Below are 23,436 nucleotides of genomic sequence, written 5' to 3' on the forward strand. Positions count from 1 at the left end.
GCTAGGTTGCTGCACCAAGAGCAGGTGCTTGCTTTATAGTTCAGGTTTGCAACAGCTATTTTAATAATCAGAAAGCCTGATCTTCCCTGCATTGCTGGCCAGAGGTTTTCCAAAACAGAAATCCTATGAAACTTAGAATTTGCCAAACAACTCACTGGCGAGTACTTACCTTTATAACATCCTGAGGTTAAATTTATCAATAAACTGAGGTCTCGCGTTGGGCAGCTGAAATGGCGGGATTTCTAGACATTGCAGAAATATAAAAATTGCAGAGGTAAAATGGTAAAATACCTATTCAGGATAGATTTACTGATACTAGTCCAACCTAAAATTAATCTTAACTTCAGGTTTTTTTATGTTTGGACCATGGGTTATTTATTTTAGGCTGGTTTATAGCTGGTTCTGACTCAAAAATATAGAAAGCTGCAGTATCAAAGTAAAGGCTTTATGCAAGTTTTTATGATATCTCAGTGTATGGACGGTGGTACAGACTGATTGAGTTCATCTCTGTCTCAGACAATATATCTTGAAGTGTGTGTGGATCATGGTTATATTGCCTGTATACCACATACCTCATAAGGGAAAGCTTAATATTCTTTCTGATTTTATAGTTTATTCCTCCAACACACATTGTGGATTTTGCAAAGATGTATTTGATAAAAAGTTAAACTAAGTTTGTTTAAATATTATGCAACAATTTCAACATAGTCTAAAACCAAACAGACTATTGCTCACTGGGTTAATGTTCTAATACAGCACAACATTGGGTAGGCAAACAAAATTAAATATCGATTTAGACTTTGCAATGCTACCTACTGTAGAGAATGAAGCCAATCCTGCAGGTAAAGGCTTGAAATTAGTTATAATTATTTTCTTTTTGCCTGAGAATGAAGAGAAAAATTTCTCTAGTGTGGGCTTTGTCCTGTCATGTTTTTTATTTCCTGAGCTGAATTGACAAAAAATCTGAGAGAACCACATTTCTTGCCTTATATCAGCAGTGCTCTCAGGGTTTTTGGCTGAAATTGTAAACTGCTGATAAGCAAGAAAACAAACTAAAAATACTTGGGTATTTTGAGTTTGAAAATGCAATGTCCAAGCAAACTACTACACATTTAATAGAATGGTGAGGGAGAATAACAGTTTGTCTTTTATTACCTCGAAGGTATTGTGTCTATTAAATGTTAATTGCCATAAAGTGAGACATAGATGCACAATTGTGCAACATTACCCTCATGCATGATGGCAAAGTTAGTCTTATTAGTTTCCCAGGAAGATCAGATTCTATTTTTGCAGCTGTATATGGGTGGCAAATGTGAGTCATATAAAACAAAAAATACAACAACCTTTGCCTGATACTTGCTCCAAGCTGTTTTGGATGATTGAGAAGCTTGAACTTACCTATTTTTCCATTAATTTTTCTTTTACAGACCTTTTTATAGAGAGAAATATGTCCCTGATTATAACTCCACTGAGTCTACGGAATTTAACCTAAGATGAAGCTGATGGAAGAAATAGTTAAAACATAAATCCAAACACATCACTGTCAAAAGAAATCTTGTCCTTGTAGTACTTTCAACTCAGCCAGAACCAATAAACAAGGCTGTAACATGAAAGCAAAATTCTCCTTAGTTTGCTTGCTTTGTTTCATCAATTCTTCTTCTGTTCTCCTGAAAGGTTGGATTCCTGTGTGAATTAGGGGATGGTTTGACCTACAGCCCTGCATTAGATAAAAGTCCTGGAATACAGTTTAACTCATCCTATTTTGGCCCTACATGAATGGGTGGTGACAGCAACCGCCAGAGAACAGTGTATCGTAGCTATCTATTTCAGGATGCTTCAAGTCTTCCATTGCATGTTGCTATCTCTCTCCGATGACCAAAAAGGGGATCTACTCATTAGTAACCTGACAGTAAATACGTTAAATCAGGAACTTTTATTTTCTTTAGGCTAAAGACAAAATCCAACTCTTCCCTGTACATCTAATGTGTATCTAGTTCCAGAAAGGACTAGAGGAACAGGAATGAAGTAATATGTCATGTTGTATCTTGAACAACATTGCTTAACTTATGACAAGAGTAATTGTGGTGATATTGATAAGACACCAAACCTTCAAGCCAGTGCAACAGGAAGTGTTCTTTTTGACTGGTAAATTTTTGTTTGCTTCATCATCCAAAAACTGGGCAGGTTCTGCTTCCTGATTCGAATCATCAACATTGCTGGATTCCGTTTCCACTGTCATGGTTGATTTTTTTACTGAGTGATCTGAATCCAAGAGAAAACAATAGTAAATACAAAAGCAAATATGCCAAATATGTCAAATAGAGATGCTTAAGGACCTTTTTGTTGAAACAGTAGTTGCAGGAAAATGCTGAGATGTTGAAACCAAATCTTTTTGTTTGAAAGGATTTTGCTCAATGGCTTGGGTATCTCAAAGAGTATATTTGTTTAAATTTTGAAATATCTTGTTTTGACATCTTGCTTTCCAAGTACAATATTCTTCACTCTCCCTGAGGCTCCCTGCTTCCCCACCCCTCCTTTTTTCGGTCTAGGGCGACAATGCTAAAAAGGCAATTTCCACAAAAGAGTAAGAGACAAAGTTTCTGTCCGAAAATAGATTACAAGCATCAACAAAACATTGGTGCTGAAGCATGAGGGAGTCCTAGTGAAGCTCTGAATTTGCAAGCCATACAGTTCAGTACTCAATCATCATTTTGTTGAGATCTCTGTAGCAACTCCATGCCATCCAACTTATTCCTTCACACTGGCTGCTGGAAACAGTTCTTAATAACAAAAGAATTGATTATTTTAGCTAAGGAGGTTATATGTTTTTTCTTCTTGCAATAGTATACAGGTATCCCTAATTCGCTCCTGTTTGCAGAGTGCAGTCTGTATCTTCTGATGCATGAAATCATCTGCAACTCAGCAGTTCAGCAGAACTGCTCCAGTTCCCCTGGGAACTGTGTCCTACACATAGGGGACAAACCTTTCCCCTTCTTTTATATAATGTATTATTTTTTATTGTTGAAAGACTTGTTTCATGATTAAGTTGAATTTGGTCTTATTGCAATGAATAGTAGAATGCTTCACTTTTCTCAGTTTTTTAAAACTCTATTTCTGAGAGTTAAGAAAGTAATTAAAAAGAATACTTCAGTGAAAACTGTAAGAGAAGTCTGTATATCTATTCACAAAGTTTATTTAAAGAATGAAAACACTTGCCCATTTGTGCACCTCCAACTACAAACAGAACAGATTTCTGAAGGAAGATCCAGATGCCACTGCAGAGCCCCTTGGAAAAAAATGGTCACTTGAAACAAACCCTCTTCAGATGTGAAGATCTTGACACACAGAGGAGATAGAATAACTGAAACTAATGACCCCCGGTCAGAACTCATAGGAAATCATAACTCAAAGGAACTGGTCTGTTTCACCTTTCACAGTAGTCTCCTCATTTGAGAAAAGGCTGAAAAATAGAGGGGGATGGAAGGCGGGGGTAAACCATACAAAGAAAGCTTTTCCATGCATGAATGGAGCTGAAAAAAGTTGGATGAAGTCCATCTGCAATTGCAAATTACTTTGCTACAGGGCATATGGCAGAGTAACACTTGTCAGGGCAGGAATTGTTCTAATGTACCATGGTGAAGAACACTTTCACTTGGGTGGAAGATGGTTAATAGTTAAGAATATTTTAGACAAATACACAAACAGAGATTTAAACAACTCAGGAGTTTCTTTGGCTCAATCTTTAGGTAGCATTGCTGGCATGAACAACTCCTTTCATTTCCCACTGCTCATACCTGCTTCACTCTTCACTCGTGGATACCACTGCTTCTGTGACTGTGTTGTAAGTCTGGGTCAGAACACATATGTGCATGAAAAATATCTTTCCTTTCCCCTTGGCTTTTCAAACAGATAGCATAAATACTAGGAGAAGTGCTTGTGAAATGAGATTCTTTGTTCTAAGAAAAACTTAGTACACAAACTCTTTTCAGCTTCTGGTTCTTCAAAATCTATCTGTCCCCGTGTAATCTGAAGATATTAGCTTCTCCCTATGATTATGACACTTCAAGGATGATGGAGTAGCGTGTCACTATAGTACACAGGACCAAAGAAGTGATTTTTTTGCAGAAGGTATGTAACTTAGAATCTGAATACAAGGACAGAAGGAGTGAAGACAGAGCAACAGGAAGATAGAAATAAGGGGCAAAGTACAGAGAAGAAAAAGATGGTTAGATATCCATACTTGTAAGACTAGTTTAGATACTAGCAGATTACCTCAGTAAATATTTCAGAGAAAGACTGTGAAGGCAGAAGAAGGGAGGACACACAGCTTGAAAGCGCAAGCAGTAAGTATTAATGAGAAGGTTAAGCAATTAGAAGCATCTACACGCAAAGTTTAGGGTACCAGGCAAAATAAAGGATAAAAAAAGAAAGAGAGAGGGAAGAAAATAAAGTAAAAGTAATCTTCTTGGAGGCAAAAGCTGCTTGACATACACAGAGAAGTGCGAAGGCAGCTAGAAGGTCATAGTTGGTTCAACACTGTCAGTCCTGAGCTCCTTCTGCAACTCAGAGGAACGACTCTCAGGCAGGAATAGGGATGACCAGCTCCTGCTAGTGGTGAATGACACATCTTATTGGGAAGAGAAGGCTCCTTACATTGACCTTCCAGTACCTGAAGGGGGCTACAAGAAAGCTAGGGAGGGACTTTTTAGAAAGGCATGTAGTTATAGGACTAGGGGCAATGGCTATAAATTGGAAAGGAGAAGATTTAGACTAGACATAAGGACGAAATTCTTCACAATGAGGGTGGTGAGGCACTGGAACAGGTTTCACAGGGAAGTAGTGGATGCCCCCCTCCCTGGAAGTGTTCAAGGCCAGGCTGGCTGAGGTCTTGAGCAGCCTGGTCTGGTGGGAGGTGTCCCTAGCCATGGAAGAGAGTAGAATTGGATGATCTTTAAGGTCCCTTCCAACTCAAACCATTCTGTGATTGCATGATTGTATGATTATTACTTTGCAAAGGTGCTACTTTTGCTGGGGAAAGGTGGGAACGTGGGGGGAAAGAAGTGAAAGAATGATGCAACCGTGCTAGAGAAATGATAGGGTGAGCTTTGTAAAGATCAACAACTGGAGTTGCTGGCAGCACCTACTCCCATCCTCAGTTGACCCTGACCTACATAGAAATCTGCTGGGGACAGAACAGGTCAGGGCTCGGGAAATGCCATGATAAAAAAGATAAACGGTCAATTCACAGTTGATGTCAACATACATTAGCTGTTCAGCCTAAAAAATCAAAGTATTGATGAAGTTACTGCTTTAGGTAAATTTAGTACACTAGCATTTTTTTTTTTTTTTTGCGTTTAATAAACCAAGGATCTGGTTGCAAGCAAAGAAGCATGAAGTTTTTTGCACCAAATGTGTCCATTCAGTTGTACACCTTCTCTAAAACTACTACATTTTGCCTGCGCAAGCCATTCTGCTTTAGTAATGACTTGAGGTAGTTGTATTTGCAGAAGGATGGAATCTGTCAAATAACATATTGTCATTGTTTAGAAAATCACTCAATCTAAACAAAAATCACCCTGACTTTGTTCCTGAGGGAAGAAAATAATCCTCTTCCCAACAGCAAGCATAAGGGGAAAAAAACTACCAACCCACCCCCCCTCCGAACCATACTGTGAGAATGAAAGCAAACATTGTTCCAATTCACTTTTGCATCATACTCCAGGAACATTTGACAAACAGGTAGTTACAATTGTTCAGTCTCGTGCTCAGTACAGTCTTTTCTGAGAAACACTTTGGGTGGGGGAAGATCAAGGGTCTTAACTAGTAATCGGTGTGGATCATTTGTGTCTGTGGGAGCTGAGAGCTTTCACAGTGTAATGGGAAACATGTGGCACTTTGTGTGTCTATTCTAGAGTTCAGCAGCCAGCCATGGAAAGGACAGCCTCTTCAGTGCTTCAGGGTGTATGACATCATAGAGGCTATGACTTAACTCTGTGCCAGTTAGATAGATCTATTCCTTAATGAACAGCAAAAAAATTCAAGCTTGGTTTTCTACCCTCTAATTATATGCAAATTATAATAAGAGCACCAATTTAAATACAGTAGCACGAATAAAGGGTAATTAGTTTACAAAGGTCAAGACAATAGTTTGCTACAGATTTTGTAGATTCTTATGAAAGCAAAATACACTGATGTTTGAGGAATTTTCAGAATCCAACATAGACACTGTAAGGCCCTGAGCTATTTCTCACTGCATCTGTACCCTCAGGGGCTATGCCGCCATCCAGTAGAATACCATATCATATATCAAGAGCCGAATTTCACCCACTAGTTTATGGAACTGTATAGATTTCCACTCATTGCAGTGCTAATCTAATTGTATTACTGATTTTTAGGAACTGTAGTTCATATTGATTAAGGAATAATAAAATCTTTTAAGTTAACGTAATATGAAAAATTAATATCACAGTGCTGTGCAGGTCTAACCGCTGCTTGTATTTCTTATGACATAGAATGGTTACTGTTTAGAGACACACAAACAAATATATGATGCCATTATTAAAGCGTTCACCTTTACAACAGGAATGTTATTGGTGTTCTGGTCACAGCAAATGCAACTAGTGCAACTAGTACTACACAGGTAATGTTCATTTGCTGCAGATACAAAAGGCAACATTTTAAGGCTAAGACAAACAGAAAAGAATGTTAAAAAGGTTCCTACCTAGGTTCTGTATCCACAACAACAGCAGCTATCCTACCACTCGAATGCTCAAAAGTCAGAGTATTCTCTCCTTAAGCAAGTCTGTGCTGGTACTTGGTAGAAGAATCATTAACTTCTAACACAAACTATGGTTTAGGCAGTTTTAATCTTGTCTCCTCCCAGTTTTGCCCTCTGCTACAGGTCCCAAAATACATGTTTATCCACAATGGTCAAAAATTAATTAGGTAGAAAATGTGCAAGTGTGTTCCTTTTGTGCACTCTTACGAAACAATTTTTTTCTTGAGTTTATCAAGCTTATAATGACACATACCTTCCCGGTATTTAAAAGTGGTGTGTCTCAATTCTAGACATGTTCCTGGTTACTGATAGCTGAAACATTTTTGGTAAGATTTTGGTAAGAAGTTTTATCTTCGTAGTCTATAGCTAAAGTCCATTCATCTAAGGCTTCCTCCCACAACCAGCAGAGGACCTGCAGAAAGAGAAAATACAATACCTTGGGTATATCCAACAAACTGTGTGCTCAAGAAACCCTTGTGGTTGGCAAACTCTTCAGATGTGTAGTTCAATGTGGTCAACAGCACAGGCAAACCCAATGTGAAAGTACGTTGGGGCTATGTGTACTTTGGAGCAGTCCTTTAGTGACTTAAAGCTCTAGTTCAAGGAAATCTGAACTGGCTTCGTGAGTAGTATTTTATTTGATTGTATCCTTGTTATGCATTGTGCCTGATTCCTGAGAGTAATTGTAGTTAAAAGAGAAGTCATTCTTAAAGTACGCGAACTATGACTATTATCTGCTTGAATGTTATACAAAATGTGCCATTCCTTGTAGTTTCTGCGTCCTTCCCTGCCACCACTGTCACCACGCCCATTCACTTACTTGCCATGAACAATTACAACCTACTTAATAACACTGACCTTTGGACAGTCTTTATTGAATTTTGCCTTCAGTACTGGTATTGGCAATACCTTGCACTACCCATGAATTTTCTGGCTCTCAAGCACAGTTCCCTTCAACCTCCTAAAGCAGGAGACATCATCATCAAGAAAAGGATGGTCACTCCAAAGCCACATGACCTGGCGATTCAACTGTAAGTATTATTAAAACTATAAATGCAAGAGGAATCTAGATCACAAATCCTGTCTGCAAACTCAAAAGCACCTTTTGTGAAAAGGCCAAACCCTACCTCGAGAACAATTAGAACTGCATTCCTTTCCACTCCATCCACTCTACAGCTAGTACAAAGGGTTGGGCTTCTGATGCATAGGAATCTTCTTTTAATTTCCAGTCATGATGAAATTATATTCTAGTTTTCAACTAGTACGGTCTTTTAGCTTCAGAAGCTCTCCCTCTCAATCAGATACTTAGGACTCAACCTTGATCATAAATGAAGAAAGCACAGTTTTTCAACCTCTATTACTAGGTAAATAAGCTAATCATATTTAATAATTTCTTGAAAAATTATCTCTCTTCATTCTGCAGCACATCCTTGCAGCCCTAAGCTACAATGCTTTCTATCTGGATCAATACTTCATCAATGCACATGGCTAAAAATGTACACAATATTCAGGGTATAATCTCATCAGTGCTACAACTTGAAATCTTAACTACTCCTTACCTCTAGCTTTGGCTGATACAGTCTCAGATTACGTCTGGCATCTTTTTAAGGGTGGTTCCTAGTTATCTACAATTAACAGGTACACTCAAAGGCTTCTCAAAAATTTTCAGTTACAGAGGTCCTACCCTGGAAAAGGGTAATTCCTGTTACTGGCCATGAATTGCATAACTGTCTATTTAACTTTTTATTCCCCTTTTTGCTAATCTCAAGTTCATTCTTCTGTTTTCCCTCTATGACATCCAGACGCTCCTCTGTTTAACCATTCCATCCAGCTTTGTGCCTTTATTGTTATTTCAAAAAGTGAAGCTGCAATGTTGCACATAATATATTTAGAAATCTAATAACAGTAATGAAAAGTAAAGATACAGATTAGTCTCTAGCTGAAAAATCTAAAATAGCTGAGTCTTAACTGTTGGCTTCATTAAAGTTTGGGATGTTTTTTTCTTCCAAAAGAAAGTAATATTAGAAAAAAGCTGAAAGTCTGAGAATAAGAATATTTAGACTGGAAGGAAACTAGAACACTTCTGGTCCAATCCACTGCATTGAAAGCAGAACTACCTTCAAAGTTTGTTGGTGTTGCTCAGGTCTCATCAGGTTGAGTTTTGGATGGAAGTCTCCAAGGAAGCAGGTTCCACAGCCTCCCTCAGCAGCTAGTTCAGTGTCTGACCACCCTCACAGTAAATAACTTGTATACGTGGATGTATATGTATGTATTATTAGATCCTTCTTTGCTGCAACTCACATCATTACCTCTCATCTCTTTTTTTCTGTGCATCATCTGTGCACAGGAAAGTGTCTGGTGCTGTCTTCTGTGTAAACACTCAATAGATAACTGAAGAAAGCAGTAAGGTCTATCATTCGCTCAACTTGATTCAGTTTATTAGTGTCTGTCTTGTTTTGGAGACTGTCAAAACAGGCACAACATTCCAAATGCAGCTTGACAAGTACTGAACAGAGGGAAAGAACCATTTTCCAGATCTTCCAGTCTTTAAGAACTGTAGCCTAGTATGCAGCTACCTTTCCAGACTCAAAGGTGCACTACCTTCTCATGTTTAACTTACCATCCACCAGGACCCAAAGGTCCTTTTGTGCAAAGATGTTTTCTGTCTAGATGACTCCCTTGACATATTCTGTGGATAGATTAATTCTGCCCCAGATAGAGGGCTTTGCATTTTCCTTTGCTGAACTTCACGAGTTACTGACAGCCTGCTTCTCATCTTCATCAAACCTCCTCTGCCCTTCTGCCCGCCAGCACGTGAAAGGCTCCTTTCCTCAGTTTGGTGTCCTATGTGAACTTGCTGAGAGCAGTTCCAGTCCTTTTCTCCAAATCATTAATGAAGTTTTTGACCACTATATTGGTCATTATCAGCCCCAGTACTGACTGCTGAGGAACATCACTAGCAACTGACCACCAGATGCTGAGCTTTGAACTGCTGATCACAATATTAGATCTTGTTTTCTACACACTGTATGGTGAATAGACTATATCTCACCTGATTGGCTATGAGGATAATAAGGGAGACTGTGCCAAAAGTTCCTGCTAAACTCCCAGTAAATGACACGTACTGCTTTGCCTTTTTTTCACCAGACCAGTCACCCCATTGTAGAAGGGAACCACCATGGTCAGGTCTTGATTTGCCCCTGATAAATCAATGCTGGCTTCGTTCACTCTTGCAGAGAAAACCCACGGTGTAACATTATGACTGCATCCATCAGATTTAGGTTTGAATTAAGAAAAATAGAGACACTGCCACCCCTTGCAATTCATCTAAAAAAGTCAAGCATATCCTCACAGTCAGAAGATCATGTGCTTAGCATTAACTACTGTTGTGTGAACCACTACACATAAGAGGTTGAAATTCATAGTCCTACACTGATACAGAGTATCAGTGAAATTCATGGTCCTGCTACACTCTTCTCAGAGGTGGGGATTCCTTATATCCTGTTGCAGCAAAAAGCATCCACTTCCAGCAGGTTTCTTATACTGCAATTGACATTTGCTAGTCACAAGACAGGCACCTTGGCCCATGTAGATTGATTTTTATTATAGGATGTCACATCATATTTCAGCTAATCTGTGTGGTTACTGATGTTCCACTAAGGGCACATGCACACAGACACCTGTGTCCTCGTCCTTCTTCAAAAGTGTGTCAGAAGTGCTACTATTGCACTCTATGTCAGGATAAGTATTCACTCTTGTTTTACAGAGGGAATTTGTTTTTTTTTGGTGAAGCCTTGCTTTCCCAAGGTTTCATTTTCAGATTATCTTCAGAAATATTAGCAGTCCTTTATTAGGGTTTTTTTGCCTTTTGATCCTAAAAATACGAAAAAGCATAGAGCTAAATACACTCTGTAATTTGGAAGTAGTAAAACCTGTAGGAAAACTGCCACTTACTTTTTCATGTAGTAAAAAGGGAAATAGTATTTCTTTGCTTTCCTCATTCTAACATATGAATACATAGCAATTTCTCCCCATTTTTTTCTAGCTCTGTATAAAGCACTAATTTATATCTTTTCATGAATTAAAATATCTTTTATACTTTGCTTTCTATACGGCTGAGAAGAACATTTCTATATTCAGACTCAGTTGTCCAAGCTGTCTGTGGAAGCATTCACATTCAAAGCTGACGTCTTGAAGCAAGAACTGTTGATCCAAAGCACCAGAATGGGACATGGGAAAATATGGAAGTCAAATCAAAGAATATTGTCTCACACCTGAAAAAAAAGACTTATCTCATCCTTTTATTCATCCAAGCCCTCTAAATTATAAAGCGACTGTAAATTATACACATGAGAAAAAATTGGATTACGACAATAAAAATCCCCTTATTGAGAACACTGAGATATTAGTAATTGCTAATTACTCCTGAGAATAAAAACAATCTTTGTAAAAGCTACACTAAGAATCACCTTTATCGCAGGAGCTGATTGCAAACTCCTCCAGGCAGAGGGTGGCAGCAGACACCCACCAGAAGGAGCGGCTGCCAAGGCTCCAATTTACAAAGGAGGAGCCAGCAGCAGCAGGGAGCAGACAGCCAGGCAGAGGCCAACTGCGGCAGGCAGCTTTAATCAGAGCCCTTTTTATTCTCTGGACACTAATCCCTAAATAAAGAAAATAAAAGTATTTTAAAATTTAACTCCTAGTTAACAAACTAAGTAAAACGGATGATGTACCGTTAAGCAAATGTTAAGCTACTACAGGAGTCCTGAGAAAGTGAAAAACCTTCATAAATAATCAAAAAGGTTTCTTGGTGCTCTTGTTTCGGTGCATCTAGTTTGGGCTTGTTGCTGTAGAACTAACGAGAAAGAAAAGCATGCTGACAAGCTGATTTGGTGTCATCATCTTAGCTAGCATTTGGGACTTGTTCCTTCCACTGATCAATGGGGCTTTTGTCTTTCATAAGAACTCACTGATAATTTTGTCACTGAGTTGCATTACGTATCTATCTGGGGAAAAGTAGATCAGGATGTGCTGTTTTAATTATATTTATTATTTTTCTGTTTAAAGTACAAAATGTAGTTTTCAATGCTGTTTGTTCATCTTCTCTTTGCATTCCATCTTAATCAGCAGCATATAACTCTATGTTTGGAATCATTATAGATGCAGAGTTGAAGGAATTATTATAGATGCAGAGTTAAAGGTGTGCAAGTAATTGGCAAGTGAAAGTATTTAGACCTTTGCAGGAGCTAGTCTAAATGTGTGCTGCATCATAGCATAATAGCAAAGAAAAACGTGCATACTTTGTGCGAAATCCCCCAGGGCAAAACCTTATCACCTTTGCATGATCTAGGATATTACCTGAGACTCAAGAACTGAAAAATATATTATGGTTCAAGTAATTGAATACCTGGCATTATATACAACACAATTTCACGCAGCTGTTCATCTGTCTTGGTACACTAGAGCAGATCTTTTATAAGAATAGTCAAGTCTTGATTTAAAGACTAAATGAGACAGAAAAATCTATAATGTATCCTATTTCTAATGCAATTTTGTTCTGATTGATTTCCAGGCACTGGAACATAGTCCACATTTTTCTGCAGAATTAAATAAACAGATTTTTGCTGAGTGCATAGCACTTTCATAGGTTTTTTTGTTTGTTTGCTTGTTTTTTCTTATTTTTAAAACAGTCCCCATTTCTCAGCATTTTCTTTCATATGTGCCAACATCATGGAATCAAGGAGAGGGCTCTGGATATCCACTCTGCACAACAGCCTTTCAAAGTTACCTTGCTCAACAGCAGCAAAAGGAAGTTTCCTGACCTGGTCACCATCAAGCTGTGAGAATGTGTTCTGCTTGCTCTCCACTAAATCCTTTCCTTATTTACGGCCTTCAAAATGTAATGAACTGTATTAATCTGCAACAAGCTGTTGGTTAACATGATATTAAACACATGTTGCTTAAGTAAGGCCATTTAAACAAGCACTCTAAATCACCATTAAAGGGCTCCACCTTTATATTGCTCTCATAGTTTTTGTGTCAAATACGGACCACCTCCTTTCTTCCAGAGATTGATTAGCACTGGATAAAGAAGTGCCTCACACAGCACTTGATTCATAGAATCTTTAAGGATGTAAAAGAGCTCTAATCTCATCAAGAACAATCATCAACACAACACCAACATGCATCCTAAACCATGTCCTGAAGTGACACATATACACATTTTTTGAACATCTTCAGGGATGGTGACTCCACCTCTTCCCTGGGCAGCCTGTTCCAATGCTTCACCACTATTTCAGTAGAGAAATTTCAGTAGAAATCTAATCTAAACCTTCCCTGGTGCAACTTAAGACCGTTTCATCTTGTCCTGTTACTTATCACTTGGGTGAAGAGACCAGCACCCTCCTCTCTACAACCTCCTTTCAAGTAGTTGTAGAGAGCAACAAGGTCTCCCCTCAGCCTCCTCTACTCCAGGCTAAACAACTCCAGTTCCCTCAGCTGCTCCTCGTAAAACTTGTGCTCCTGCAACTTCACGAGCCTCACTGCCCTCCTCTGGACAGGAACTCAATACCTTTCTTCTAATGAAGGGCCCAAACCAACACAGTATTCAAGGTGCAGCCTCACCAGCGCTGAATATAGGAGCATGATCTCTTCCCTGCTCCTGCTGGCCACATCATTTCTGATACCAGCCAGGATGTCGTTAGCCTCATTGGTCATCTGGGCACACTGCTGGCTCATGTTCAGCCAGATGTCGACCAACACTGCTGAGTTCTTTTCCACCAGGCAGCTTTCCAGCCATTCATCCCCAAGCCTGTAGCATTGCATGGGTTTGTTGTAGCCCAAATGCAAAAACTGGCACTTGGCCTTGTTGAATCTCATAGGATTTTCCACAGTCCATCAATCCAGCCTGTCCTGGTTCCTCTGCAGACCATTACTGCCCTCCAGGAGATCGACACTTCCACCTAATTTGGTGTTGTCTGTGTACTTACTGAGGAAGTACACAGTCTCCTTATCCAGATCATTAATGAAGAGATTAAACAAGACTGGCCCCAACACTGAGCCCTCGGGAATACCACTTGTGACCAGTCGTCAATGAGATTTTACTCCATTCACCACAACTCTCTGGGCTCAGGCACACAGTCATTTTTTTTTCCCCAATGAAGGGTGCGCCCATCTAAGCCATGGGCTACCATATTCTCTTGGAGAAAGCTGTGGGAAGCAGTGTCAAAGGTTTTACTGAAATCAAGGTAGATAACGTCCACAGCCTCTCCTTCATCCACTGTGTGGTTCACCTGGTCATGGAAGGAGATCAGGTTGGTCAAACAGGACCCGCCCTTCATGAACCCATGCTGACTGGGCCTGACTCTCTGGTTGGCCTGCACTTGCCTGGTGAGCACACTCAAGATGAACTGTTCCATGATCTTTCCTGGTACTGAGATGGGGCTGACAGGTAGTTTCCTAGATCCTTCTTGGCTTTTCTTGTAGACGGGCATCACATCAGCAAGCCTCCAGTCATCTGGGACCTCCCTTGTTGACCAGGACTGCTGATAAATCATAGAGAGTGGCTTAGTGAACTCCTCCACCAGTTCCCTCAGTACTCTTGGGTGGATCCCATTTGGTCCCACAGACTTGTGCATATCCAGGTGAAGTAGCAGGTCACTGGCCAGTTCCTTCTGGATTTCTTTTTTTGGGGGGGGGTGAGGGAGGGTTATCCTGCTCCCCATCTCTGTCTTCCAGCTCAGAGGGCTGAAGACCTTGGGGATAACTGTTTTGACCATTAAAAACTGAGGCAAAGAAGGCATTAAGCACGTCATCCTTATCCTTGGTAGCACTGCCCCCCTCCATATCTAGTAATGGATGGATATTATCCTTGGCTCTCTTTTTTTTTGTTGATGTATTTATAAAAATATTTTTATTGTCTCTTACAACAGTGGCCAGTTTGAGTCCCAGATGGGCTTTTGCCTTTCTAATTTTCTCCCTACGTGACCTAATGAGATCCCTGCTAGCTGCCCTTTCTTCCAAAGGGGATAAGCTATCTTTTTCTTCTTGAGTTCCAGCAAAAGCTCCCTGTTCAGCCAGGCCGGTTCATCTTCCTCGCCAGTTCATCTCATGGCTCATGGGAATGGCCTGCTTAAGTACCTTTAAGATTTCCTTCTTGAAAAAACCTACCCTGTCTCCCTTCAGACCTACGTATACAAAATTTCTTTCAAGGATTTCTCAAGTCTCACACCTGTTGTGAAAAAAAACAATTCCTTTGCTTTAACGTTCTCTCTACTGTCTTGGTTTGATGCCTCCTAGTATAGCACTTTTAAGAGACGGTGACAAGCTGATCTGTAGCAACACTTCTGACACCACTTACAGTTCTCAATTTTATTATCTTTTTCCAACCAGCCTCAACGTCTCTTGCTGTTGGTCATCCTTGTAATCTTATAATCATGTTTTCTCATATGCTATTTCATTTTCAGTGGATTTTTTGTTTTTATTTTTTTCTCCTTGGGATTTGATGAGGTGTTATTTACACTTTTAAAGAGCCTTAAATACATTTTTTTTAATCTTCATCTTGTCACTGTTCAAACCTGTGTAAAGTTCCAGCCCTGTAGTTCCAGTGCTAGTGAGATCTGTTCATTTATACTGTACTTACTAGTTTTCAATAGATCAGGCTGCCCAAGGCCCCATCCAACCTGGCCTTGAACACCTCCAGGGATGGGGCATCCACAACTTCTCTTGGCAACCTGTTCCAATGTCTCACCACTCTCATGGTGAAGAAATTCTTTCTAATGCCTAATCTAAATCTGCCCCTCTCCAGTTTATACCCGTTCCCCCTCGTCCTCGTCCAAAAGCCTTTGTGAATAGTTACTCTCCAGCTTTCAGGTCCTGAAAGGTCACTAAGTGATGTGATATGAGGCTGTTTTGCCAATATTGTGATGAAGGGTAAAGCCCAACCCTCATCTTGTGCTGTAAAAGTCTTATTGTTTTAAAGGACGTAATTTGTATTATTGTTGCCACTATCTTTTTCAATACAAGAATTTTTTATCTTTTGGTCTATGCTAAACTACCATCCATTGTACTCCCCACCTTAAATTTAAAACCAAATATTGTCAAACTGCAAAAATGATGTAGAAGTGGATACTATGACACATGCCTTGGTTTCAGTTAGCAAATATAATAAATAAAAAAGGAAAAGCCCCAAATCACTTGGTCTTTCAATTAATTTTATTGTTCCCAAATTGTCTTGTTATAGCTTTTTAAAAAATAAATCATATGTATCCAGTATCATGGTCGTATTACATTGCATAAAGTGCATGGAGTTATTTAGTATACTGAGTACTAGCAAGTAGCAAGAAGCTGCTGGAAACCTAAAAAACCCTCTATTCTTCATTCCAGTTTCTTTGGACAATATTCATGTGGACTCAGTGATTGCAAGGATAACTTTTATTGCTGTTATTGTTGTGCTATAACATAGCTGGGATATACTTGGAAAAGAATCCCTATCCACAAAATTTTGTGTTCTAAGTATTATGGGTTGAATTTGTGAGACAGCCAGAGCCTGTAGTGGATTTGCCCTTCCAGCAAACCACCTTCTTCCTGCCCAATGCTGCACTGCTTGTGAGGGTGAACTATGCATGAGAGTCAGCGCAGAGTATCCTTGTGCCTTCCAGGCTGCCAAGTTGGGTTTTGTGCACCAGCCACTCTTTGGCTGGTAACACGATGAAGAATGCTGCAGTGTAGTCTTGACACTATCCCTAACACACAAAAGGAAGCCAAGGAGCAGCAGCAGCTGTTACAGCTTGATGAGGACGAGCTACGTGGCAGCCAGAAAACGAGCTTCTCATCAAGGAAGCAAGCTGCGCTTCCCCAGCCACAACAAATCCCCTCGCTTCAGTGTCACTGGCTTGACAAGACAAACGTTAAGCAGTGTTTTCAGAGCTGTACAGATGCTAAAATGCTTGTCTTTACTTTTGCTGTTTACAGGGAAAATTACATGAAGGTGAACGTTTTCAGGGTGGATATTTAGATACCGCTTCACAGTGATGAATTTTTGCCTGGACTAACAATCACTGGGTAAAGTCATGATGGAGATCTCAGTCTTTCTAAAGTCTAGTCTCCTTTTCAGGCCAGTAAGTTGACTGAATTAAAAGGTCACTATTGACAAAATTATCTTTTCTGCTCTTTGTCCTGCAGGCGCCTCTCTCCCCGGTGTCTGAGAGGGTTTCATCATGTGGAGAAGACCTTTTCCGGAGAACCCAAAGGACAGCAACACTGAAGAAAATGGACACCGTGCCCAACATCAAAGTCAGCCCCAGGTACACATATCTGAGAGAGAAATGACTGATCAGAGCCTATTTCAAAGGCAGCATACAACTAGAAGGCAGCAAGGACACATGCATATTAATTGTTATAAAAATATTAATAATGTTAAGCAGACTTATACATCCAACTTCCAATCTTTCACTCTGATTTTTGTTACAGAAATTCTCCTACTAGTGACAGGTGTAGATGTACTAAAAGGACACAAGTTAATGAACAAATAGAAAAGATCTTTTACCTGAGTGCACTGGAGTCATAGAGTCTGCATGCTCCTCTTCCTCCACATCTTTTGCTTCCCCATTTCAGGCAAGTGGTATCTATGGCCACTCCAAAATACACCGGGGCTGGAATTCCCGCTGGGTGTATTTAACAAATAAATAGAAGCAAGAAGGTTACTCCCCAGGGTTGTCCGTTATGATCTAGCTACAGGTTCATGTAGAACATTAAATAATATCTTCAAACAGAAATGAAACTTCCACACTGTTTGCTGGTTGGAGAAGTTGTGCCTTGTGTTGCCCAGGCACACACCGCCCTTTCCTCCCTGTGGGGAATCAGGGTGGGGAGGAAACACAGCTGAACATCAAAAACCTTGTTGAAATCAGCGGAAGGAGTGCTGGCCATGGCTTGGTTTCCTTGCCATGGAGAACCCTTCTGGGCAAAAAGAAAAAAGGAGATATTTCTCTTTTCTTGAGAATGATGGATTCTGTTCAGCTTGGTGGTGACCTGTGTATTGGTAGAGGAAAGTGTGAGGGAGAAAGTGGGGCTGAGAACCTTCAGTGGGGCTACCAGTATTGAGGATCGTTCAAGAATTCTGAGTTCCTACTGTGGCAGGGGGAAACCTGCAGTGCTTCTGGGTGACAGAAAGGAAAAACCTTCCTCCAGGTGCTAATGGGGACATTGTGGACTCTATGCAACCTGGGGAGCCATCCATAGTTGCTGGAGAACAATGTAAGCCTGGAGAGAAAATCCTGGCCTGCAAAGATGTGAGAAAGCAGCCAACGATTTATTTTGATGTCATTTCATCTGCCTCATTCAGCTCAACTGTGTCTGCTCTACTTAAATAAGTGACTTGCTTCTTGCTAATCATTACCTTTTCTATGAACACTTAGAGGATTTTAGAATTTCTAGCTCATTGTCATCTCACAGTACCGCTCACAATACCCTTGATTTTAGAGAAAATTTACAGGTGGCTCTACAACAAGGCTGCAGTGAACCTTGCCCCTAGACATACTTATGTACTAAGATTGATTCACTTAGAAACTAGTGAAAATATGCCTGAAAAATTATCACAAATTTTGAGCCATAGCTGTTCTTTTACGCTTATTCTTGAATAAAGAGAGACAAAAATGATTTTTTAAAATTTTTTTTTTAATGTAAGCTTCATAGTCCGAAGGGTCCGTTGTCCCCTTTATGGATGCTAGCAATATATATTTTTATTAAATCTAAGACAGAGTAATATGATTTATAAAATAAAGTTGCTTCTTTTTTTCCAACCCTTTTCCTAGTTTTTATTAAAATATCATGTAATATTAACTTGTCAGTTAGACATTTTTCTTTCCAACAATCAGCATTTCATTCTAGGATAAACAATCATTGAAGAATATATTAAAATAGACCAAAGCGTACAACTGGACTTACCAAGTACTCTAATTGCCAGGGTATAGATACCAAGAGCAAATGATTTCAAGTGTGGCTTAATGCACCTAACAATAAAAAAAAGTGTTAAATAGAAATAAGGACTTGATTGTGGATAGTTGGAACACAAGTATAACACAAGAAGAAGTAAAGAAATTTGGCTTTCCCCCCCTTACTGACACAGGCTTTAACAGAATACAGAAATAAGTAAATAATATAATAAAATCAAAACAGTACCTAGGAATTCCAAACATCTTATATTCAACATCACATTTTAAGAAGGTGGTGCACTTTCAGATAATACCATGACTTAAGAACTACTAATGTAGACAAGTAAATTGGTTTTGAAACCATGCATCATTGGATAGTTGTGTTCAGTTAGACACTCTCTGAAACTATGAGAGATGCCCCAGTCTAGAACAAGGTATTTAGGCACTCAGTTTTTATTGCACTGTTTCTAGGATCAGGATCACACCTCTTGTAAAGGTAAATCCTCTAAGTCATTCTCTTACAGAACAGGCCATCTGCATTTGGACTTTTCTGAACTTGCAGCGATGGCCCAGAACAGACATTAGTCCTTCTGGCTAAGGCTCAGCCCTGCTCCAGCCTTGGTTCAACATCCTGGCTCTTCTGAGAGGGTGGGGTGGTGAGTAGAACAGTTGCCTTTCACATCACTAGCAGCAGTGTGTGTACGGAACCACTCAGATTAGTAGGACTCATCTGCTGCTAACCTCAGCGACTATTCAAGTGAGCTGTTTCACCCAGCGTGTATCAAACAGCCTATTACAACACCTAATCCAACAAGAACCTGAGTATGTGTTTTACTTGTAGCCTGTGAGTACTTGCAGACACGTGATTAAACTGGGACATGCTTAATAAGTTGGGTGAGTAACACATTTAGCTCATTGTGGAAACTGGTGAAACTCCCTGTTGTCACAGTCATGCTATTCCATACAAATATAGGCTGAAAGCCAGCTGTTGTTACGAATAAACACAGCACATTGAAGGTACAGTCTGTGTGCTCCGAACTTGAATGGACTCAGCTTCTGCAGAAATTCATGTAATAAGGAATACTTCTAAAAATATAACAAAGACATTGCAGAAGCAACTCTTTCATTTTCCACCAGTGATGGGGAATTATGATTTCCCAAAGCAGTTGCCAAAATAACATCAAGAACCCATATTGCAAATGATATTCAGTCATCGTACCACAATTTAGAGAATGGAAACGGAAATAGAAAAGGACAGGAAGGACTTGTATGGAAAAAAACCACCAAAGTACCACGGTCAAAAAAATAATTTTGTGCATCTCACTTCATAGTCCAAGGGCTTTATTCTCTAATGCCTTCATCATGGAATACCATCATACAATCTGCTATATTGTAACTTATACAGGCACTGACGATGATGCAGAAATGAATGTAAAATGATATTGCTCCATAAGAACAGCGTTTTGCCCTCCTGTCAGATACATGCTACACAACCAAGCCTCCATCTAGCAGTCCCTTTAACTAAATGTGAGGGCACTGAAAGCCAAACATGGAAAATAAAATTAATAACTGAATATTTATTATGCATTCCATAGGATTTATATCCCACAACAAAACCCCTTCTCTTTCCGATGGAAACAAAATTGTTTGACTTTTGTATTGTCTTTACACGGAAACACAAGTTCTTTGAGATCGTGAATGAAAGCCAAACCTCTCAGGGAGTTCTGAGACTTCCTTTTCACTGCCTGATCACCTGTTATTAATAGGCTGTGCTTGAACAATAACTATCTGAAATGCAAGGGTTTATTTTCAAAACTCCAGGGCTTTCCCAAGTTCCTTAGCATTTGCTATTAGTCTAATATCACTAAAAACACATTTCAGCAAATGGCTCCGTCACTACCTGTAAGAACATTACATATTTCAAGGGTTTCAGTCATGTAAACCTGAATGTCACTAAATCTAATACGCTTTTAGTGATTTAGCTGTATTTGTGCTCCATAGAAGGTGCAACAATATCTGCTCATCTGAAAACATCAGCTTACTTAACTGCTGGAACCATATCAGAGCTGACTGAACACTGAATAATTTTAAAAACAAATAACAGGAGAAACTTAATAGTCTGCAACTTGACCTTGGCACAATTTGTTTTCAAAGAGCATTTCTTTTCTTTCTGGGAACAGAAGCACATTTTCAGTTTAGACAGATCTTCAGGAAAGCCAGTCAGTGATGGATTTCAGAAAAGCAAGCATGAGCTTAAAGTGGAACTCTGCCCACAGGTCATTTGTAGAGGGAAAAAAAACCCAAAAAGGATTGAACTTACTGAAACATGTTTTATTTAGCTGTACATCAGACTTGAGTGCCTCCAATCCAGCAGAAAAACACATAACTTCTCAGTTTCAATTAAATTATTCTCAAAGTAAAATGATTTTCAATAGAAATAAAAGCTACTGGAGCAGAACCAATAGAACTGTTTTGCCAGTTCCATATTACAAAATGTTTTTGTATTGTTATTGAAAATCTCCCTAAGCTTTTCTAAATAAATCTATTAAGCAGTAAGTCCCCTGAGAGCAAGTTCTTAGGGTTGAGAAGTCCAGGCAACTCTGTGTGATTTAAGGTTGTAGGTGCTCAGCTGTGAATATTTCCTGTCAGACTCTTGGGCAGTGGAGACAAGATGGAAAGCACAAAGTTGAACAGGTTAACAATGGTTTTCAGACCCTGTGTGATACCATATCTGTATATTTTCTACCATATGTTTTACAGATAGCAAGGGGACATCATATGGAGTAAAGGGAGAAGGAAATTACTTTCCTGCATTGACCTATACCCGTACTTATACAAAAAAATCTGTCTGTGTCAGAAGTAACCACAGAGGGCAAGCTAGCAGAGATCCTGAAGGACTCATGAAGCTCTCGACTCATGAATCATCCTCTTCTTGGTGCAGTAAAAATTGTCTAAAAGGGATTGTAATATTCCTCTTTAAGTGACTCCTTGGAGAGAGAGAAAGATGCCATGTGTTTTTGCAGTCCTCAATGGTAACCTTACAAGATGGGCAGGAAAAGTTATGCAGCTTATGTGGTTTAAGGCATATACTTCACTGGCAGTTTTTGGGGAAAGGAGTGGAGGAAGATTTCCACCCCAGCCATTTCTAAAATTCTCTGTGTGTATATTACTTCCGGTTCAAGGAAGTAATATACTGAAGTTACATTTATTTATTTAGGCTTTTCCATATAGTCTATATTTAGCCTGTCCTAGTATTGCCTTGTTCTATATGATATAAAGATATTGGCAATGAGACAGGGCCTGTTCCAGAAAATTTCGTTTAAAATCAAAGAGAATTGTGGGGTAAGAAAACTCAACAATAATAAAAAATATTTAAACAGTATTTACCATCGTTTTGAAAAGTAGAATGCACCCATCTGGAAATAATTTGGAGAGAGGAACTGAGAAAGAAAACTTTCCAAGACAGAGTGGTGCAGTGCTTAGAATCCAAAAAATTGCAAGAAGTTGACAATAATCCATATTAATCACTGGAATTATTGTGTTCATTTACATATCCTAAAATTAGCTTAAAAACTTATACTCGATGGACAAGGAGTTTCAGCAGTTAAATATGTATTAGAACAATCCCTTAGGACAAGTATTTAGTAAACAAGTGATTGTTATGACAGAAAGAAACCCATCTCGTATCAAATCTATCTTTTTTTGAAGAGACAAATCTAGGACAGAACAATTTATGGAATAATAAACTAGAGGAGAAGAACTGAATGTATATAGAAAGTCTGGGTTAGGTCACCTCTCTGTGTATTGATATCCACAGCAAGTGAGGAAAACTGGCTACTTATAAGCATACACATGCACACGCTGACACATGCACAGCTAATTTTCATTTGCTTTGAGGATATTTAACAACATTCTGGTAACGTAAAAGGCATTAAGGTAAGAGGAATTTGTATATAAGACAACCAGGTCTCCTCCATCATGTTTAAAACTGGAAAGTTCTTGCTGGTAAAGAAAATGCACATCCATGTATACTGTTGCTTCAATGGTAGAAAACTCACTGTCAAGTTATGAGAATGCCTTTCAGCAGTAAAAGAAAGTATTTTAAAAGCCACCTTGCATAGGTGAAAATATTTCACAATACTAGGCTGGGAGGGACACTCAGTTACACGTGTCAAAACACCTTGAAAATGTTTGGCAATCTAGCAGAAATAATGATTGCTTACCTTAGAAGCAGTATGTATCCAGGTGTGCCACCAACTGATAAAGTATATGAAGTGATAACTGATATTACTAGAAAATACTGAAACATTTTTGGACATTCCTTTCCTTTTTGACATGGTCCTACCACAGCTGAGGAGCTTCTTGAAGGAGATTCCAAAGTTCCCACACAGCTGCAGTTAAAATACACCTGGAAGACAGAAGGCAAAAATGTATGATAAACTAAACAGTGAAGTGGATTTTCACAAATTACATATCATGCGTTTCTGGGTAGCCAAAAGTTTAAATCCAAACTGGAAAATGTTTTTCAAAAGAGAAAGGCTTATTCATTGAAAGGAACATTTATGAAGAAAATATCTATCATCTGTGGTTTCGATACAGAATGGGGGATGATATGACTGAGAGCAGCCCTGCAGAAAAGGAGTTGAGGGTGCGTATTGATGAAAAGCTTGATATGAGCTCGCAATGTGTGCTCGCAGCCCAGAAGGTCAATGGTATCCTGGGCTG

The 23,436-nt window shown here is 39.3% G+C and overlaps 1 protein-coding gene across 11 annotated transcripts in view; it reads right to left on the reverse strand.

Annotated features, from left to right (window-relative positions):
- The window catches only part of LOC104065623 (solute carrier organic anion transporter family member 1C1), a 61,205-nt gene that overhangs the window by 13,529 nt on the left and 24,240 nt on the right, over positions 1 to 23,436 (reverse strand). For 4 of the 11 annotated variants that reach the window (XM_054056254.1, XM_054056257.1, XM_054056252.1 and 1 more), the window contains 4 exons: positions 22,935 to 23,119; positions 18,725 to 18,789; positions 17,325 to 17,442; positions 15,983 to 17,092 (listed from right to left, as the gene is read on the reverse strand). In XM_054056254.1, the coding sequence (XP_053912229.1) occupies positions 16,870 to 17,092; positions 17,325 to 17,442; positions 18,725 to 18,789; positions 22,935 to 23,119 (591 nt within the window). In that variant the 3' untranslated portion in view covers positions 15,983 to 16,869. Of the gene's footprint in view, positions 1 to 169; positions 249 to 2,107; positions 2,263 to 6,721; positions 6,879 to 7,031; positions 7,191 to 7,214; positions 7,317 to 15,982; positions 17,093 to 17,324; positions 17,747 to 18,724; positions 18,790 to 22,934; positions 23,120 to 23,436 lie in introns of those variants that run through there. The other 7 variants (XM_054056258.1, XM_054056260.1, XM_054056253.1 and 4 more) reach the window with 7 other exon arrangements.

The sequence above is a fragment of the Cuculus canorus genome, chromosome 1 (assembly GCF_017976375.1).
Source record: "Cuculus canorus isolate bCucCan1 chromosome 1, bCucCan1.pri, whole genome shotgun sequence".
NCBI classification, from domain to species: domain Eukaryota; kingdom Metazoa; phylum Chordata; class Aves; order Cuculiformes; family Cuculidae; genus Cuculus; species Cuculus canorus.